Source organism: Culex pipiens, chromosome 2 (genome assembly GCF_016801865.2).
Source record: "Culex pipiens pallens isolate TS chromosome 2, TS_CPP_V2, whole genome shotgun sequence".
NCBI lineage: Eukaryota > Metazoa > Arthropoda > Insecta > Diptera > Culicidae > Culex > Culex pipiens.
Window position 1 is genome coordinate 22,182,789 of NC_068938.1, and position 19,407 is coordinate 22,202,195.

A 19,407-nucleotide genomic window follows, 5' to 3' on the forward strand; every position below is an offset into this window, starting at 1 on the left:
AAATCCAGAGTTTTTTTTTGAAAAGGTACTATAAACTATTGTTATATATGTTACATATGTTCAGGACCTATTAAAAAACTCTAGAAATGATAATAAATTAATACTTAAAAAAAGGACACTAAATCCATGAAAATAGAATCATATGGCATCTTTGCTTCGCTCTAACTATGACGGCAGTCATGTGGTTTGAAACAACGGTCATTGTTCCAGGCATTGTTCTGCTTCTCTGTCTGCACCATACCAATGTATTGATACAACAATTATATTTTGGTGATTGGTGACGACTGCAGCACGTGCGAAAACACCGTGGAATATATACTAAATATTAACATTACATTTTAAAACGTTCTTCACAACCCCGGTCAAAATGGGTATGAGCAATTCGTACCAGTTGTTCTGCTTCATGTTTGCGGTGATCAAGGTGTTGTTCCTGACAAGTGCCGTCTACCAATTTGCCACTTGCAAGTATGAATGTCCTCCGTCGTCGGGTAAGATCATTATTATGATTCAATTAGCCAGTTACATAAAAACTCTACTTTTCCCCAACAGTCACCTCGTTTCTCGTGTTTGCCACCTTCCTGTTGACGCTGTTCCCAACGTTGATGATCATTGGGATCCTCAAGGTAAGTGCGCGCTCAGTTGCGAATCATAACCTCAAAACCCCCCTCAAATTGAACATTCGATTCTTTCCCCCCTCAGAAACATCTCCAGCTGGTCCGCATCTACAAGGTGTACAGCCTCGTTGAAAAGTCGATGATCATTTTCTTCATGATTGTTTCGAGCTTTTTCATGGTCGAGCTTGTCCAGCTGTACGCTCGGAAGCACTACATGGACGAAACGGAACAGGTGTCCGTGTTGCTGTTCCACGCCGTGAACGGGTGCTTGATCCTGTTGACTGCGCGTAGGTTTTTTGTTTTGTTTTGTTTAGAAAGTATTGGTTATAATTTTTTTTTTTTGTAACATTTCAGTTTACATGATCTTCCGCAACTGGATGATGAACGGTACCGTCGAGTCTATCAAGCAGGACATTGCCCTGAAACGTGGCGAAACCTTCGTTCTGACTTACCATGATGGATATTCGGTGGCGTAATTTGCTGAGCAAAAGTGCGATTTTTCTTTACTGAAGTTATTCAGTATTCTGAATGATTTGATAACTACGTTAAGCTAAATAAACAAGTATACTAAAATGAACTAATGAACTAACTGATAAATGCACGTGCGCCGCATGAACCCGAAACACGACACATTCAACAAGCGACGACGTAACCATCGCAACCGCCGCCTCCGAATGAACACAAACAAACAATGAACGTGCCACGTGCCGATGAATCGAGCGCGCTCGCGTGAACAAAAACAAAAACGGTGTGTTCACGGCAGCCTACCTCGCAGGCGCAGGCGCTCGCGGTGAACCCCCTTGACAGACATTTTTTCGCTGGATCCGTCAAATTTGTGGCATTTCGGGCAGGACTGTTATCGCTTGGGGATCGAATCGGTGGTGAAAATATAGTAAAATTGCAAAAATAGTTTAAAAGTGGTCGGTTTTCGGCAGTTTGGGCTAGTTTTTGTTGGTTGTTTGCGTACTGATTTAGGTTTAGGTGAAGAAATTTTCGATTTTTTGTATGGCATTTGGCCTGGAAAGCATCTTTAATTGGTCTGCAAAATGTGACATTTTTCTTCTGGCCAATTAACCAGTGCTGCGACAATTCGACCAGCTTCCAATCAATCTGTTTTTAATGTAACTTTCGAGTCTGGTTTGCGATAAATCTTATACTAACTTAGTCCAAAATGGGGAAAAATGTCAATTAATTTGTAAATCCTGCGAAATGCGACAAACCGCATTATATCATCGACCGGAAAGACGAAGAAAAAACTTTGCATAGAAAATTGGCCCTCTTCTCTGCGCTGCGTCTTGTTCTTCTTCACCTTGGAGCTGACTGGGGCTGCTCGTGCTGCTGCATACCTTACAGGCGCAGTCGAGCCCTGTGTACAAAGTGGTCAGTGTGATATCTTTATTGCAAATCATTGCCGTGTTAAATTGACTGAAAATAGGGAGAGAGTCTCGAGAACGTGTTTCTTGGAAAGTTATATAATAAAATTAAAATTTCAACACCGAATCAACGAACCTATCCCGAAGGTGGTAATAATTAATCAGCGAGAGTGGCGCTGAATCATGGCGAAGAAGATCCCTTTCAAGGTGGTGTTCGCCTCAGGTAAGGCCGCATCAAATATGCAACAATTGGCGCCCGTCCTAATCAAGGTTTGTTAATGGACTCCAATTTCAGACGAAGACTCCGACTACCCGGCAAGCGAACTGAACAGTCACAGCCCCACCGTGCACGGCTGGCGCTCGAACAGCTCGAGTCCGGTGACGCCAAAGGAGATTGTGCTCCGATTTTTCAATCCAGCTCGTATCTACCGGATCCAGGTCCTGGCTCATCAGCATTACATACGTGAGTGTTGATAAGGGATTTTCGAATGAATACTTCATTTTGGTGTTCATTCCGACGAGAAGCTTGTGAGTCTGCGCAGCTTTTGTTCACCGAGGTCGTTCATCACTGAACATTAGTGCCGGAATTTGCGTTCTGTTTTGATCCTTTGCAAACAACACGTGGCTGGCTACGCTTATGTACCTTGTCTGTTTACTATATTTAGTACACTCACATGCTCCGGCTAGACACATAGGCGAAACCTTCAACTGTGACAGCATGTTTCTCCCTTTTCAGCGGAACGTATCGAGCTATGGTTGCACTACTCAAGCAAAAGCGCCCCAAGTACACCGTCCAGCCAGAGCTTCGAGTACATGGGCTTCGTCGCGCTGTCAGACAACTCGAGCACGAACTTCACGTCACGTGAGCTGCAGAGCGTAACTGTTGCGCCGAAGGTCGGCTCGCACCTCAAGCTACGGCTTGGTCCGCCCCACTCGAACAAGTTCAACGTGGAGAACCAGGTGGCGCTGCTCGCCATCAACATACTGGGCGAAGAGCTGACCCCGGAGGAACTGACGGCGATTCAGTCCAACACGGCACTGCTTAGCGCCACCCCAGCGAACATTGAAACGCTGAACAGCTCGCTTGCTTCCGTGTGCGATGATCTGTCCTACTCGATGTACGTCGAGGAAAGTATCTGCGATGTGGTTCGCAGGATGGAACTGCTCAAGGTGCAAGCGGTGCAAGGTGAGGAAATGTCAAAATCTGTTCAAAAAATAGGTAATCCACTCACGTTTGATTCCAGGTGAACGCTTCGAGTACGCTCGCAAGCTGAAGCTGTGCATGACCGTGCTGCGGACAGCTGGCGAACGGCTGGGACGGTACGCGCTGGCAAAGCGGCAAGCCGTCCAGCAAGAAGACTTTACCACGGCACGGTTGCGCAAGGAACAGATCGAAATGTACCGCAAAGCCGTCTTCAACCAGCTGAAAGTGGACACGCTGCTGCGAAGCGACAAGAGCGTCACGAGTAATGATTCCTGCTCGGAGCTGTATGCTTCGAAACCGATGTTGCCTTCACCGCCAAGCTTGCAGGATGTCGCAAGTGCTTTATCTGAAACCGCGTTACCTACCGTGGTCGAGGTCGCCAGCCGGCAACCGCAGCAGCAGCATCAGCAACCACCAAACCCAACGGATACGACTGACTCGACGAATACCACCACCAGCTCGACGGCTTCCAGCAGTGGAGCTGCGGCGGCAAGCAGACTGCACGAAGCGACAGCGTCCAGCAAATCGCAACACAATCTCTCCAGACCTGAGGACATTCCGAACTCCCCGCTACTGAGCCACAAGGGGCGCAGTCCTATGCGGTCCCCTACCAACACCGGCACGGGATCGCTGCGACGACGGAACAAGAGTGCCCCCAGGAACAGCTACGAAGACTACGACGAACGTGCCATCTCCACGGCAGGGTGAGTTCTTCCGTACGATTGTCCACCGCTCGAACAAACTAGTGCTCTATTCCACAGCTCGCACTCGAACGACTTTCTCAGGGAGTGCCAGAGTGCTCTGCTGGAGAGCGAAACCGGCCGGGTGCGGTCAAAGCTGAACGAACGCGAGCGGCGCCAGGCAGCGCTGCCGATCCTCATCTTTGGGATGGAACTGGTCGAGCTGATCTACTCGCGGCAGTACACCGACCGCGAGGAGGGTCTGGTACGGTTGCGGAGCATCCTGAAGCGGGAAGGCGACGAAGATCAGTCCGCTGGGCCGAACAAGATCTGCCGCAGCGCTACGCTGCTGCTGCACCGTGGAGTTCGCGACGCGGTGTTTTCCGTGTTTAGCCAGGCTACCGAGTCGGTGCGGTCACTTTTTATGGAATTTGTGCCAAATAGGTGAGTTTGAGGACTCCAAGAATGTCTTTGAGTATAAAGCTGACTTCTCTTGAGCAGAGTGTCCCCGAGTGAGGTTGCCCGATCGGTGGATCGCTTGCTGCCGGAGCTGCTGTCCAAGAGTGGTGATCCTTCGGCGAGGGTTCACACGCTAGCTCAGCACACGATTCTGAGCATCGCCGCCTGTCAGGAGGTGCGTGATCAGCACCTAATCGCTCCGGCTTTGTCGAGACCGGTAGGGAATGGGACGCACCCGAGGTTGGCGCTGAGCCGCATGCAGATGCTGGAGCAGCTGGTGCTGAGTCAGGGTATCTCCAGCGATAAGCAAAGTGGGCTAGCTTGTCGAACTCTGTCCGAAGCGGGCTGTTCCGGAATTCATCACCCGGCCGAATCGGTACGTAAGGTCGCCGAACGGGTTCTGCTACTCGTTTATAAGGTAAATCCTCGATTGGTACGGAAGCAGCTACCACCGGATGATGACATAACTCGTAGGAATCTACTTTACCGACAGCTGTTCACGGAATTCGATAAGATCGATCTGCAGGTATGCAACACCACCCTTCCCCAATAAAATTTCTAACAACCAAAAAATTTCAGCGAAAGAAGGAAATGCTAGAGAACAAACACTTCAGCGGACCCACGTCCTTCGCAGGCATCTGCTCGCCGCCAATGTCCAACAGTTCGAAGAACTCCCCGCCGGTGGAGATTCGCAGCCGGGCGCTGCGCTACGACTCCGCGGGCAGTTCCGGCGGCACCCGAGGCGGCAATGTCAGTTTCTCCGACGGTACGCATTTTGGTTGGCACTCGAATTTCAACTCCTCATTGCAGGATTCCAACTTGAGTCCGGTGCGGCGGCCGGCGGATTCAGCTGGAATCATCAAGAGCAAGAGTGGGCACGCTATCGGGCATCACCACTGGGCCAGCGAGGACAAGTGCGAAAGTTCCTTCTACGAGAAGCCGGACTGCAACGGGAAGACGACGCTCGAGGGTGGTGTACCGAAGCAGACGTTGAGCCAGCCGAAGACGTTGCTGTACGACAGTACGGTGGGATTCCTAGGGTCGGAAAACGGAGCCGGATCGAGGAAGAGCTCTAACTCGGACTCGTTCGAAGGGATCGATAACGAGATGTAAGGGGTCTTTGGAGAGATTTGAGCTTATGTGAGATCTAAAAACCTTTCGAACTTATAGCCGCTGTCCGTTCTGTGATTGGATCTGCCACGGAGATCCGGCGCAACTCGATAAGCATTACTGGAAGGCGTGTCCAGTGCTGACAAAGTGTCCTCAGTGCAGCCAGATACTGGAGGTTGCGGCTCTGTCACCACATTTGATAAGTATGTTACGTGTTTGAGCTGGAATCACCAGTACTGAAGAATGTATTCTTTCAGATGAATGTGAGGCAAAGGCGAGCTATGTTAGTTGTGAACGTTGCACTGAATCTGTACACAAAGATCTGTACGAATACCATATGATGGAAGATTTTTGTAGGGGTAAGTCATGTTGTTCCGGTGGTCAACTGTCAAAGTTAACCACACGAACTACCCCGGTAAAAAATAATATATTTTCCAGAACTAACAACCGGAGCCGCTCGGTGTCCGCTGTGCCACGACGATGTGCTGCTTCCGCTGGACGGTGGCTGGAAGCGCCACCTGCTAAGTCGCTCGGGTTGCCTTGGGAATTCCCGCAGACGGGCCAAAGTCTAATCAACTATCTCTTTCAGCAAACAAGGGTGATGGCCACCTAACGACTATTTTACGTAGTGCAGAAACAAAAACAACAGTCGCGCTTTCTAGCAAGTTTTAAAACTTTCGATAACACCACTCATACACACTCAATCTCACAGGGCAGCAAACAATGGCAGCAGCTAGGCTTTATAAACTGTACGCATTTTAATGCTAAAACGAATGTGCTAAGCGAAAGCAGTAGGTAGAAGTTTCGAAATTAATCAAAAATGAGCAAACACAACAGCACCAAAACTAACACGAGCACGATTACGATTTTAAAATAGTTACTGTGACTGGTTAGTGCAAGCATGTTTGGAGACAGTCACAGTTTTTTTCAGAAAATTTTCAAAAATACAATTTTTGACTAATCAAGCAAAACATAATAATAGAACCAACAACTGTTAGTGCAATGAATAACTTTATCGAGTTTAACAACAAGAAAAAACGGAACTTACATTTACAAGACGACGACGACAAATGATGGTATATTTGAAGACAATTCAGTGTAGGGATTTTTGTTACGTAGATTTTTTAAATACGGCAGTATTGAAATAGATTTTTTTCCTGAGTAGACTAGAAATTTTGCCTCCTTAAACGAAATGATAACTTAAACAAAATTAAAACAAGTAAAAAAACTCGTAAATAAACAGTCCATGAAACCATGAAAGTATTTCCCGTCCTCAATAAGTCAAGAATAAATAGTCACCTCTTTTCAATTCAAACACTGTGTTTTATTTATTTATAGAGAAAGAAACATTGACTTAAGCAATGTTTCGCAAAAATAATTTATTATATTTGTTTCCATTAATTCCGTGAGTCCAACACAATGACATTTTTCACAACAGAGACCATAAAAAAGTGTCATGAATTGTTTGGGAAATTCGTAGTCTCAATTTTTAATTTTGAGAAAAATACATCAAATATGATAATATTTAAAAAATGTTTTCTTACGACACTTCATATAATCAATAGCCAGTGCATTCTACTTAGAGATTTGTTTTTCAGTTTGATTGTTAGTTGAAATTTTGTTATTTTTCAAAAATAGTGCATGGACCTTGTGTGGAATCCCGAGGCAGACGCAAAAATTCTAAGTGTTAATAGAGGTATTCGGTGCCCTCTCCCCGTGCCATACCTTCACACTTACGAGACCCGGGAAGCATTATTCAATTTTAGATATTTGGGCACACATAAAATTTTAGATATTTTAGCTAGTTTTGTATTTTTGTAAATGTAACATTATTTTTTCATTAGGGACCATCCATAAACCACGTGGAGACTTTAGGGGGGGGGGGATTCCCAAAAAAGTGTCCACGTGGTTTATGGATGGTCCCTTACCAAATTTTATTAAAAAATTGACAACTTCTTTAATTTGAACTAAATAAAAGATTTTTAGCATAATATCATTATCATTTTAAATTGTACGCTTATTCCGCTAAACACTACTATTATAATATTACTCTAAAAATTGATTCACAAAGACTCCACTTTTTTGCCGAAGCCATTGAAAAAGTAAATTTTGATAAACGTTTTTGTTTTTTGATTTGGGTCAAGGTTGAGAGCAAATAAAAAAAATAAAACTGTTTATTTGAAATCAATTTTGAACCATGAAAAATAAACCGAAAGTTTAAACACCAAATTTCAGAAAAATCCCAGATAATCTATAATAAACAGAATTGAAATACACCTTATTCCAAAAGGATTTTTTAAAATAAAAAATAAAAACAAAAATGTCTATTTAAATCAAAATGATGCAATAGATCACTGGAATTCTTCAATTTGTTGGAAAATATAAATCGATAAAAAACTGATTTCTTTTTATTAATTATTTGCTTTCTCATGAGTAGCTTCTTTGCAATGCATGAGTTTTCAAATCATTATCTTTTCACATATTTTTTAAATTATTTTTTAAGAGTGAAATAAAATACTGAATCATTAATTCGAACATTGTTACACTCTAAAAAATAACCCTGCAAAGTTAGAAAAAACGCGAAATTTTAAAATAAAATTTTTTGTTCTTAATGAAAAAATGATCCTTCTGGGTCAATGTAGATTCGAAAAGTACATTAAATTTCCTTTAAAATGATATAATACAAAAAAAAATACATTCGAGTAACGGAAAATGAGAGTTTTTTTTTAAACCTTTTTAGTGCTTTTTCGATGAAAAATACGTTTTTTTCGGAATTCTGAGTACGCCATCAAATTGGGCGTCTTATTTTACATAAAAGTCTCTTTGACACAAATTTTCTATCTCATCACCGTTTCAGGCTGCAAATGATTGAAAAACTATTTTTTCGCATGTTAAAAATGAAAAGGGGTCGTACCACCACTGCTTACATTTTTTGCAATTCCGAAAAAACGCTTTTCGTATGGAATTTTGTGTCAAACATCCACGTGTTGAGCCAATTCACCGTTCAAACCAAAAAATATCGAAAAACATTACTTTTCCATACTAGTGCTAAAAAGCTCAACTTTTCAGCACCCATTTCAGTGCTGAAAAGTATAACTTTTCAGCACTAATTTTGAAAGGTATTAATTTTCCATTCTGTTATTTTTGGTAGAGAAAAGTAGGCCATTTTTGTCGTTCGAGAATGGCAGGAAAGTTAAGTAGTTTCAGGAAGGGATCGCAAAAATATGTTTTCTCTAAATCAAAGATATCTATTAGCATTTTGTTAATATAAGTAAGCACTCAAATTAGAAAATTTAGTTATTTTTTTTCTTAAAGTTAGTTATTTTTCTTGGTTGCTCAGTCTTGACTCTGGCCAGAACCAATACACAAACAATTCAAATAAAAAAAAATAAATTAAATCAAAACTCAAGATATGATAGAATGAAAATCCATCTAATCCTCGATCTAATCAATCTATAACTCAACCACAATAAACTGCTATTTCAAACATGAATAAAACCAACACGACCACGGCTTCATTCATAACGCACCTCTAGCCCATCCAACAACCATGAATCAAAAAGTGCAAAACCCACACAATCACGTCCCATTCAAGATGGCAGCATGCATGCGAGAGGCAAAAGCAAAAATCTGTAAACAACAAAAGTGACAGACCTTTCCGCCCGCTGCTGGATGGGTTGTGTGTTGGTGGTGGCTTTGGTGTTGATGTTGGTGTAGGCCATCAGCCAAAAAGTTCGCCCGACGAGGGGGGTTGTTTGGTTGCGTGTAGAGCGCGAGAGAGGGAGAGAGAGTGGATAAGTATTGCGCTGTGCTTTTAAAATTTCAGGATTTTTTTTAAAGTTTTTTTTTAGATTAAAAAAATATGTAAAAAATAAAACATTAATTATTAATTCGTTTTTTTTAAACACAATTGTGAGAAAAATAATAATAAAAAAATTATTTATTTTGCGCCCAAATTTTTTTCTTAAATTTTGAGTCTTAATTTTTTTTAAAATACTCATCTTTAAAAAAGTGTCGACTCTGCAACCCACAATACCCGCGCGTTTGTCCGTCCACACGGTGGTCGATCCGTCTCTCCTTGTCCGTGTGTATACACGCTCTTGATGTGCTTGATTGGTGTCGTGTGTGTGTTTCTGTCGCGGGGTGTCGTGAAAATCGATTCTCGGCTGTGAATCTCGGCTCGGAGTGCGCGGTTCTCTCTGCTTTACGGTGGTGATTCGTAGTGCCATTTTTTAGTGAAAACCCGTGCCAACCGGCACCGGAAGTGTGTGTTGACGTTCGGGAAGTGATCGGTGTGCGGTTCCGGGTGGTTTAGTGGCCGCGGCCCATGTCTAACAGTGGTCCAGGAAGGTGAAATCTTTATCGGACTCCGAATCTCGACTCAGGTAAGGAGAGGATTCTTTTTTTTTTGTTCACGGTTTCTCCTTGAGGCCAGCACACATTGCACGCACACATCCAAGCAGGCGCGCTTTGTACATGTTTTACACTACGCGCTAGAAGTGCTCTATGGGAAATGTCATCTCTGCTTGGAACGCGATTCTTGGCGAAATGCGCGCGGGTTTTGATTTGACCTGATGGACCAATCCCTACAAATCCGTGCTCCCGGCACTTCTCCGGTCAAATCCGTCCCAAAGTGCCCCTTCGGAAGCCATCCAGAGGCTTGCATTTTTTGTTTTGTTATGTAAACAACCGAGATTCCAACTGGTTTTTGTGCCCCTTCTTCTTCTTGCTCTCTCTGTTCCTTCTCCACGTTCTTGTGCGCTCTCTTCATGCAATGTGCACACACACACATTGTAGTAGTTGCTTGCTGGCTGGGCCTGGACTCGAGACCAGTATCTCGGCTACGTGTTGTTTTGCTTGGCGTGCCCCCTCAGACCTCGGGGCCACCGCTGCCACCCCGCGTAGACTCACCCACTGCTTTTCTTTAGTAAAGGTAGCAGCGTTCGCGTGCTCAAGGAGCTTCTTGGATATGCGCGGATGGGTTGGCCAGCGTTAATTTAAATTTGTTAAACCTATTGTTAAATATTCATTTTATGTTTCTGTTACAAAACTATTTTTTTTAACCCATTGATGTTCAAACTAAAATTGAATTTTAGGATGCTACAAATATTATTTAAAGTGTTTTTCTCCCCCCCTTTAATGTTGGCCTGAAAAATCAGGGGGCAAAAACAACTTTTTCAAAACACTTCAATATTTCAATAAAAATTTAAGTGCAATACGTTGAAATCAATTTAAAATGCATTCCCCTGCGTTAAGAATCATTTTTAGCATGTTTGGGTTGATTTAAAAATCTCTTGTATTTTGGAAAATTTTCGATGTTTTGCGATTAGCAAAAAGTTTTTTTTCGCTAACATTTTTGTATTCGTAAAATTTTTCTTTTTTTTTGAAAACTAATAATTGCAAACCATTTCAACCAGTGTAAAATGCATTTTAAAACACTTTTTCCGTGCAAATGTAGGCTTGTTATTTCAATATTTATATTTTTTTCTAAAATTTCTAATTTATTTTTATATGGAAAGAGACAATTTCACACAAGTTCATTTGTTTAACATTGAAAACAAAGGTAAGAAAATATATGAAAAACAAATGTCTCGATGCTAACCAGTGTTTTTTTAAAGCTGGCATAAATACAATGGCATACAAATCAAATCGTGATATTTGAAAAAGGATTGCTGAATCTTTGTAAAACTGACAACAGAAATGTTATTGAATTTTCAGCACAAAATTTTTTTTGCTGAAAATTAAGTTTTTTTGACATCCGTTTTACTGAAATTTCGGTCAATAATCTATTAACAAATTAAAAATATTTTTTTATATTTCAATAAACTGAGAATTCAGTAGAATCTTGATTGCTAAATCGTTTACTGAAAGCGAAAAAAACTTAAAATGTGTCTAGAAAAAACGCTATATAAATATAAATAATAAATTGAAAACGGTTATAAAAAATGTGTAGAGTTTTCGATTGCAATTCGAAAATCATTGCCATCCCGGTTTACGGTAAAACGATATTGTAATGGTTGAATCTCAATGAAAATGAAAACTTACGTTTAGAGAATCACATTGTAATTTAAGCAAAAGGTTAAATTTGGTGTAGTTTTGCTAAAAATCGGTCAAAAGAATGCACCCATATTTTTTTTCTTAGTTCACAAAAAATGCAAAAAAGCATCAGAAAATGCATAAAAAATAATTATGAAATAAGAACAAAGTAACTAGGAAAAAAACATTAAAGAGAAGATCACAAATTTGTAAATCATTTTTTAAATTTAATTTAATTTCTCGTAAATTTTTTTAAAAATCTTTTGCCAAAATTTTGAAAAGGAAAGAGCGGGAGTCAATTTTTTGTTGTAATGGGTTACGAAGAACATAAAGACAATGATTTTATTATGTTTAAAGTAGAATAAAAGTAAAAAATAAATAAAAATAAATGATTCAACCTTTTTAAAATATTTACATTTATTAGTTATCCTACACATTTATGTTTAGTATTCTACTTGGGACTCTTTTGTAGAATGCTACAAGGCAAGATCGTTATGCTAAGTACATATTACTGTAATTTATTCAATTATCGCGATTGCAGAAGATAACTGAAGCATGTTTCTAAAAAATAAAATAAAACCTTGTTTTGTGGTCTAATCTGCAATGATAATGTAATTTTATGACTTAATATCGACGCTTTAACGCGTAAATATTAATATTTTTTTCTCTGGACATGTTTCGACATAAATGATCCAAATTTGTCATCGCTTATCACCCGCGTCCATGCGTTCGATAAATTATTATTTTTTAGCTTCATAAAAAAATGACACGCAAAAATTCTGCAAACACGCCTTTGGCCGTCTATCCTAAATGCTGATAATCGCTTCATTATTTCGCATCACTAAAACAAGACCGCGGTCGTTGTAATTACCGAGGTATGAAATTTTGCCACCCCAGAAAAAAAAACTATATTGACAAGCATCACCAACAACTTCCCCGAAAAAGAACTGAAAAAACTGTTTGCCCACAACCGGCTCGTTTTTTTCCGATGTCTACACACAAACAGAACACAACTCATGAATTGCGCGAGCGCACTCTGGCAGATAAATTAAAAACTACTCCCATTACCTGGTATCATCGTGCACCTCATAAATAATAAAAATTGCGTTTTCCGCCGTTCCTCCCCTCGCGCGTTGGCCGCAGAAGCAACAGCCCAGAACGGCGACGACGAAGGTCTGGTCAGGCCGCGGCCAAAAGTTCCCGAGGAACTTTGGAAATGAAAACGTGAGTGCACTATTTTCGGGAGCCGCACAGATAATCATACGAAAATTTTGGCATGATTTTTGAAATTGTTGTAATTTTAAAACTCGAAGTTATCACCAGTCTCTGTTCAACTTACGTTAATTGATATAAACAAATAGGCGGATCTTCAAAAGTATCACTGATTTAAAATGCATAAAAAAAATCAAATCTGCTTGTCTTTGCACTGCACCGCCGTGGTGGTCAAGCGGTGAGGTGGCAGAAGGGTCCCCACAGCAATAGCCCCGGCCATGTACTACTCGCGGTGTCCTGCCCGGTATCGAGATCAATTATTCTGATAAAAACAGAACCTGACACTTCTTTTTTTTCGGGAATTTATTACCGGTCCTTTTAGTCGTGTTTATCAAATGGGGACGACCAAAGGACTCTAATATCGCCATGGGCAAACTTTGACCAGTTACATAATTGTGTTCTTAAAAAAGAAAGCATTTAAATGAATATTTGAAACAATAATAATTTATAATATTTGGAACAGTAATAATTGAATAAATAAACTGTAATGCTTGAACAAGGATTTGTTTTTAAAATTATTACTTTTTTGCGAATCATAACAATAAAGTTCTCTATTTTTTTTAAACTTGTTTTAACTTAACAAATTTTATTCAAACTATTCGTCGTTCATGATTATTTTTAACTTGTGTTCATAATTCTAAATTGAAAAAAACAAGAGCTTCTAACGTTTGCAATGCAAATGTTTCAGAAAGTCAAACCTAAATTAAAAACATGTAGAAAATCCAAGAAAATCTCAAAACTTCATATAGCAAAAAATGTCTTCATTAATTAATTTTGTAAATATTTTAAAAGGTTTTTGCGTGGCTTGAACTCAGATTTTTTTTTAAAAAAAGTACATTTTGCTGAAAAACACCTTTTGAATGGAATTTTAAATCAAATTCCATGTGTTTATTCAAATCACCGTTTAATATTGAAAAAATGACTTTTTGATACAATTGCTGACAAATTCAACTTTTTTTTATATCAATCCGACGTTTCGATTATCCGAAGTTCAATTATCGGATGGTTTGTTGAAACATCGAGTATGGACTGTATGGGACTTCGGATCAGTGCTTACGAAATTTCGAAATTGACAAAACACTCCAATCGTCTTCACCACGAAAACCTGATTTTGATATTCTTGCTTTCACACACAAATGAATTAATTCTTTTCAAAGTCACACACACAGTCATTGACCTCCCTCTAGAAATACATTCGTTCAGAGAACAGTCGTTTGACATTCTTCCGAGTTTCCGATCATCTCTCCCATGATCGCATTCAAATGACTTCTGTCACCACGCAGCATGTAAAATAAGAGAGAGAGATGAAAAACAAGAGAAAGAGCACGTTGTCGCGTACGGGCGGCTGCTTGAGTGGTGCTCATTTTTTGTTCGTTTTGTCTTTGTGTTAACGTTCACCAAACGTCGCCAAGCAATGATGATCGTGCTAGGCGCTGTGTGAGAGCGATCAAATTTCGTTTTCGGAAATGATCGGTGACAGAAAGATCTTTCAAATATTTAGCAGTCCCATTCAGTGACAGATCCCTTTTCAAGTATTGATTCGGATAACCAAATTATGAACAAAATATATTTTTTCGTATTTTTGCAAATTTGAATGGTATTAAATAACCAAATGCCTTTTCAAAACATTTGATCACCTTCATTTTAGCCGCCATCTTGAATTTAATAATTCTAATTCCCTTAAAAGTAGAGCCGGGGACTTCGGATATCCGGATAATTTTTGCGTCCATTTTTGCGCCCCACAGTTGTGATGTTGCTAGTTATCCGGATATTCGAAGTCCCAGTCTACTTAAAAGTAGTTTACAATAAAAAATAACACAGTAAAAAATGTATAAAACAAAAGTTGCTTACTACAAGTTAAAATTGAAATTCTAATAGTAAATTATTTTGTGAATCTTTTGATAGAAACTTGCTTGCTCACTTCCTATTAATCCAAACATAACTTGATTTTCGCCGAAAAAGCTTGACCTTTGATGTAAACACAATTGGTCCCTTTGCATGCTTTCAGCAGTAATCACACTGCTTCACGTAAAGCGAAATCTCAACAGGTTCCAGGTTTCGTGAGATACTCACTCCCTTTCCCCGAGTTGCGTGATCAGCTGTGCCTGTGCGTGGACGTGGAGTAACGTTTTCCCACAACAACAACAGTTCAAGGGCGCGCGCCAGCCCCATCTTGGCATTGACCCCGCATCCCTGCCGGCTGGTTGGGTGCTGCTGCTGATTACGGTTCGCATGATCCCATCGATTGTCCGTGCACGCACTGTCTCCGCCGGCGTTACAGTTTTAGAAAGAGTTGCATGTGGGCTTTCGCTTTCGTTCTACAACCTGTTCGCGTTCCCGCCGTACCTCCCCTTTCCCACCGGGGCCAGGCTTGGCCACGACCCGCGTGCTGAATGTGAATGTGAGTGAAGCATGACAGCGAAATAAAAATTGACTTCCCGAACACATCCCCAGCCGTATACTGTGGCTTGTCTACCGTGGCACACCTCACCTCTGTACGCCACGTGCCCTCCACGGCCGGAACGTCCGGAGGACGTGACGCGTCGCCGGCGACGCCGGGCGGGAGAGGACAAAAAAGGGGTTTGGCCTTGAGCGGTACCTGACCTTGAACCACATTTACCGAAACGGCACTGATTCACCACGCGTCGCTGTCCCCGGTTCCAGAGATTTGGAGAACCTGCTGCTGCAGCACATTGTCCGGGATCAGAACGTGCGGTCGCCGTCGCCGTTTTTTTTCTCCCTGCTTGTTGGGACGTGTAGGTATCGAGTTGTGCTGGCGATGATCCTGCCTGGAAATTTAATGAAATCGATAATTTTCCTTCGTGTCCTTCGTGCCGGCACCGGTTCTGAGTTTTTTTTCCTCTGACTGTGTGGCGACGTGACGTAGAACCAGGTCGCGGTAGCCGGGGTTCTTCTGCAGCCAAACCAAAAACAAAACATGCCTCACATACTAAGTGGTGGTGGTGGTGGTGGTGGAGGAAAACTAAATCGGTTCGAACCTCCTACCCTCCTGGTCGTAACTGGTTGACGACCTTCTTGAAGGAGGTGTTGGTGACGTGTGGACGGTCATGCCAAATTCAATCGTCAACAGCGCGGACCAGAGGTGTCTTTGGGTGTTGTCGGAGTCGTGTTTTGAACGGGTGGTGGATAGGGAGATCAGAATTCCATGGATCAGGTCAATTTGAAGAGCGTTGGGTGCAGTTAGGGTAGAAGGCTCCGTTTTGGGAAAGTAGCATATTTTTGTTCTCAAATTATTTAATGAGATTTGTTTCAAAACCTTTAAAATAAATAAATTTCGCTGCACTTTTTGCATAAATGCATAGAAATTTGTTTTTTTTTTGGATAAATTTGCTGTTGAGCTAAATAAAAAATTTATATATTTTTTCCCCGGCAAACTTCTTTTTTTGTTTATTTAACACGGAGAAAAAAGAGTTCCCAAAATCGTGAACAAGCGTTCATGAAACTCGGAACCACGAACAAAGTGTTTAAACGCACCATGGCATTTGAACACTTTGTTCGTGGTTTCAAATTCATGAACGCTTGTTCACGATTTCGGGAATCGATTTTTTTCTTTGTAAGAATAAAACCACAGTAATAAAAAGATAAATAAAAAACATCAATTATTAATTTTAAATTAAAATCATTGAAAAAAAAAAACATGCATAAAAATGTTTATTTCCATCCATTTTAACCCTTTAAAAAATGAAAGTTAAAAAAAATTGAGATGCTGCTTTTTTTCTGGTGTCATCTAGTATCCTTGGAAACGAACTTGAATTTCAATAAATGTGAATCGAAGATTTTTTTAACTTTCATTTTTTAAAGGGTTAAAATGGATGAAAACAAACATTTTTATGCATGTTTCTATTGTGAAATTGTCTCAGGAACACGAATATGATAAAATTATCAACAGAAAATGGGATCTAAGGGGTCCCCCGAGCAAAAATTTACAACCAAAAAATTCACTAAAAGTAAAAGTGTCTATTTAATATGTTAAACTGCCTTACCCAAAGCGTTCTCAGTCTCAGATGGTAGTCCCAGATGTCCCCTACAAGCTGCAGGTCGAACCGAGTTGATATCTGGATGGAACACTTTTTTATTTGAGTTTGAAAATTGTGCTATTTTTTCACTAAAATGTCAATAACTCCCTTTAGATTTAACCAATCGGGGTGCTCTATCCTGCATTTTGTTGCATTTTTTAAGCCCTTTCAGATGCATTTTGAATTTTTAAATTAAATTGAATTTTGCCCAAGTTACAGCCTTTTTACGATTTTTGACGTTTTTGAACCTTCAAACTTTGTGTCCCGATTTGCCCCACTTCCCGTTGACCTAGAGTGCTCATATTTTGGCCAGTTGCTATTTTTATATGTACAAACAACCCCTGAAAATTTCAGGCAGATTGGTGAGGTCGATGCGAGATGGGTATGCTTTGCTCGTGGACTCGCTCTTAAAAATCATACCTGGCAAAAATTCAAAACTGCAGAATATCGAATATTTGGTTTTGTCTGATTCGAAAAATGTAAAAAAATATGTTAAATTTCAGTATTATTATAAAAATAATGAAACTTTTTCTTTTCATAAACAAACTCTTTTCAAACATCGAATACTAGATAGTAGGTGAGCAATTTTCTACAAAAACCGGAAATGGATTTTATTTGTATTTTTTGATTTGGCTCAAACTTTGTGGGGGCCTTCCCTATGACCAAATAAACTTTTTTGTGTCATTGGTTCACCCTTACAAGTCTCCATACAATTTTGGCTACTGTCCATACAAAAATGGTTTGTAAATGTAAATATTCAAACAGCTGTAACTTTTGAGTGAATTGTCTGATCAAATTGGTGTCTTGGGCAAAGTTGTAGGTATTGTTGAGGACTATTGAGAAAAGAATAGGTACCTACAAGGAAAAAATTGCAAATTTTTTAATCAACTTTTTTTTACAAAAACTAAATTTCCCACCCCCATTTTTTTCGTTTTTTTTTATTTTCGAGATTTTTCGATATGTTTTTTTTCGATATGTTAATCCGCAACATTTGAGCCATAGAGAAACATGGTCATAAAATCTGCCGCCGAGTTATGATTTTTTTTTTAAATAGTGATTTTTGGGAAAAATTGAAATTTCATGCAAAAATAAATTTGAAGTTATTTTTTAATGCAAAATTGAATTTGCAATCAAAAAGTACTTTACAGATTTTTTGATAAAGTGCTCCGTTTTCAAGATATAGCCGCTGAAAGTTTGATTTTAGCGAAATATTTGCAGTTTTTTGATTTTTAAAAATAGTGACCATGAGTGACCATTCCTGAAAATATTTTTTTTTGAAAGGTTCAGAAAATTTGCTATAAAATTGTATAAGAGACATTGAAGATTGGACCTCGGGTTGCTGAGATAGAGCCGCTTTAAGAAAAAGAAACACGAAAATTGAAGTTTTCTAAGTCTCACCCAAACAACTCACCATTTTCTAATATCGATATCTCAGCAACTAATGGTCCGATTTTCAATGTTAAAATATGAAACATTCGTGAAATTTTCCGATCTTTTCGAAAAAAAAAATAAAAAAAAAATAAAAATACTATATTGCTGACTGCTCTCTACTTCAAAGACAATGCCGATAAGCTTACACTGAAATAAAAAAGTACCAAATTCCTAAATTCTAGGAATTTTGCCACTTTTCCTTATTTAGTAATCGGATTTTTAGATTACTTAATAAGGAAAGGAGGCAAAATTCCTAGAATTTAGGAATTTGGTACTTTTTTTTATTTCAGTGTATGCATTAAAACAATATTAATTTGTTTTAATGCTTTTGTTTTAAAATTTCTCAAATAATTTTTAAGTATATAATGTAATTTATCTTATTTTACTTCTTATATATGGGTTATTCTCTACCAACTCACACGAAATCGGGAAAAATTGCCCCGACCCCTCTTCGATTTGCGTGAAACTTTGTCCTAAGGGGTAACTTTTGTCCCTGATCTCGAATCCGAGGTCCGTTTTTTGATATCTCGTTACGGAGGGGCGGTACGACCCCTTCAATTTTTGAACATGCGAAAAAAGAGGTGTTTTTCAATAATTTGCAGCCTGAAACGGTGATGATATAGAAATTTGGTGTCAAAGGGACTTTTATGTAAAATTAGACGATTTGATGACGTACTCGTAATTCCAAAAAAACCTATTTTTCATCGAAAAAAAAAACACTAAAAAAGTTTTAAAAACTCTGCCATTTTTCGTTACTCAACTGTAAATATTTTTGGAACATGTGATTTTAAGGGAAATTTAATTTACTTTTCGAATTTACATTGACCCTGAAGGGTCATTTTTTCTTTTAGATTTTCATTTTAAAATTTCGTGTTTTTTCTAACTTTGCAGGGTTATTTTTTAGAGTGTAACATTGTTCTACAAAGTTGTAGATCAGACAAATACAAAAAAATTGATATATAAACATAAGAGGTTTGCTTCTTTTTGAAAAATTCGTGTTGCCAAAAACGGGATGGCACTGTATTTTCTGACCCATTTTGAATTATTCTTTTAAATAAAAATAAATTACAACAAACCCTGCAAAATTCTAAAATTAGATCAAAACACCTCACTCAACCCTTCTACCTGATGCTTCGAAAGTCCGGCCAGGTTCGCAGCGGAAGAAAATCCCGAACAACCTAATTTTTATTA

At 39.6% G+C, this 19,407-nt stretch overlaps 3 protein-coding genes across 7 annotated transcripts in view; all 3 read left to right on the forward strand.

The window, feature by feature from the left end:
• Positions 1-233: 233 nt before the first annotated feature.
• On the forward strand, positions 234-1,191 carry LOC120421134 (uncharacterized). Its single transcript, XM_039584299.2, has 4 exons — positions 234-488; positions 550-623; positions 700-901; positions 969-1,191. Exons 1-4 carry the CDS (start codon positions 368-370, stop codon positions 1,088-1,090), a joined length of 519 nt encoding a protein of 172 aa, XP_039440233.1. The 5' UTR covers positions 234-367; the 3' UTR covers positions 1,091-1,191.
• Positions 1,192-1,341: 150 nt separating this feature from the next.
• On the forward strand, positions 1,342-6,758 carry LOC120421133 (centrosomal protein of 104 kDa). 5 transcript variants are annotated; one of them, XM_039584298.2, is made up of 11 exons: positions 1,342-2,210; positions 2,283-2,450; positions 2,724-3,173; positions 3,232-3,895; positions 3,953-4,315; positions 4,373-4,856; positions 4,910-5,080; positions 5,141-5,439; positions 5,501-5,643; positions 5,698-5,799; positions 5,879-6,758. In XM_039584298.2, exons 1-11 carry the CDS (start codon positions 2,171-2,173, stop codon positions 6,010-6,012), a joined length of 3,018 nt encoding a protein of 1,005 aa, XP_039440232.1. In that variant the 5' UTR covers positions 1,342-2,170; the 3' UTR covers positions 6,013-6,758. The 5 variants fall into 5 exon arrangements, with proteins under 5 accessions (XP_039440232.1, XP_039440230.1, XP_052564636.1 ...); XM_039584296.2 differs by having other exon boundaries at positions 1,342-1,595; positions 1,780-2,210; positions 4,910-5,439; XM_052708676.1 differs by having other exon boundaries at positions 1,342-1,595; positions 1,859-2,210; positions 4,910-5,439.
• A 2,789-nt stretch (positions 6,759-9,547) lies between these two features.
• LOC120421141 (aryl hydrocarbon receptor nuclear translocator homolog) overlaps positions 9,548-19,407 on the forward strand; it is a 320,639-nt gene continuing 310,779 nt past the window's right edge. The window contains exon 1 of the mRNA XM_039584331.2: positions 9,548-9,825. The gene's annotated coding sequence lies outside the window, so the exon portion shown is untranslated. The remainder of the gene's footprint in view (positions 9,826-19,407) is intronic.

Bases quoted from the DNA above. Each gene is read 5' to 3' on its own strand.
- LOC120421133 (XM_039584296.2), top strand. From the start codon at position 2,171: ATGGCGAAGAAGATCCCTTTCAAGGTGGTGTTCGCCTCAG. The intron at 3,896-3,952 runs GTGAGTTCTTCC...TCTATTCCACAG, and splicing joins CGTGCCATCTCCACGGCAGG to CTCGCACTCGAACGACTTTC. The intron at 4,316-4,372 runs GTGAGTTTGAGG...TCTCTTGAGCAG, and splicing joins ATGGAATTTGTGCCAAATAG to AGTGTCCCCGAGTGAGGTTG.
- LOC120421134 (XM_039584299.2), top strand. From the start codon at position 368: ATGGGTATGAGCAATTCGTACCAGTTGTTCTGCTTCATGTTTGCGGTG. The intron at 489-549 runs GTAAGATCATTA...TTTCCCCAACAG, and splicing joins TGAATGTCCTCCGTCGTCGG to TCACCTCGTTTCTCGTGTTT. The intron at 624-699 runs GTAAGTGCGCGC...TTCCCCCCTCAG, and splicing joins TGATCATTGGGATCCTCAAG to AAACATCTCCAGCTGGTCCG.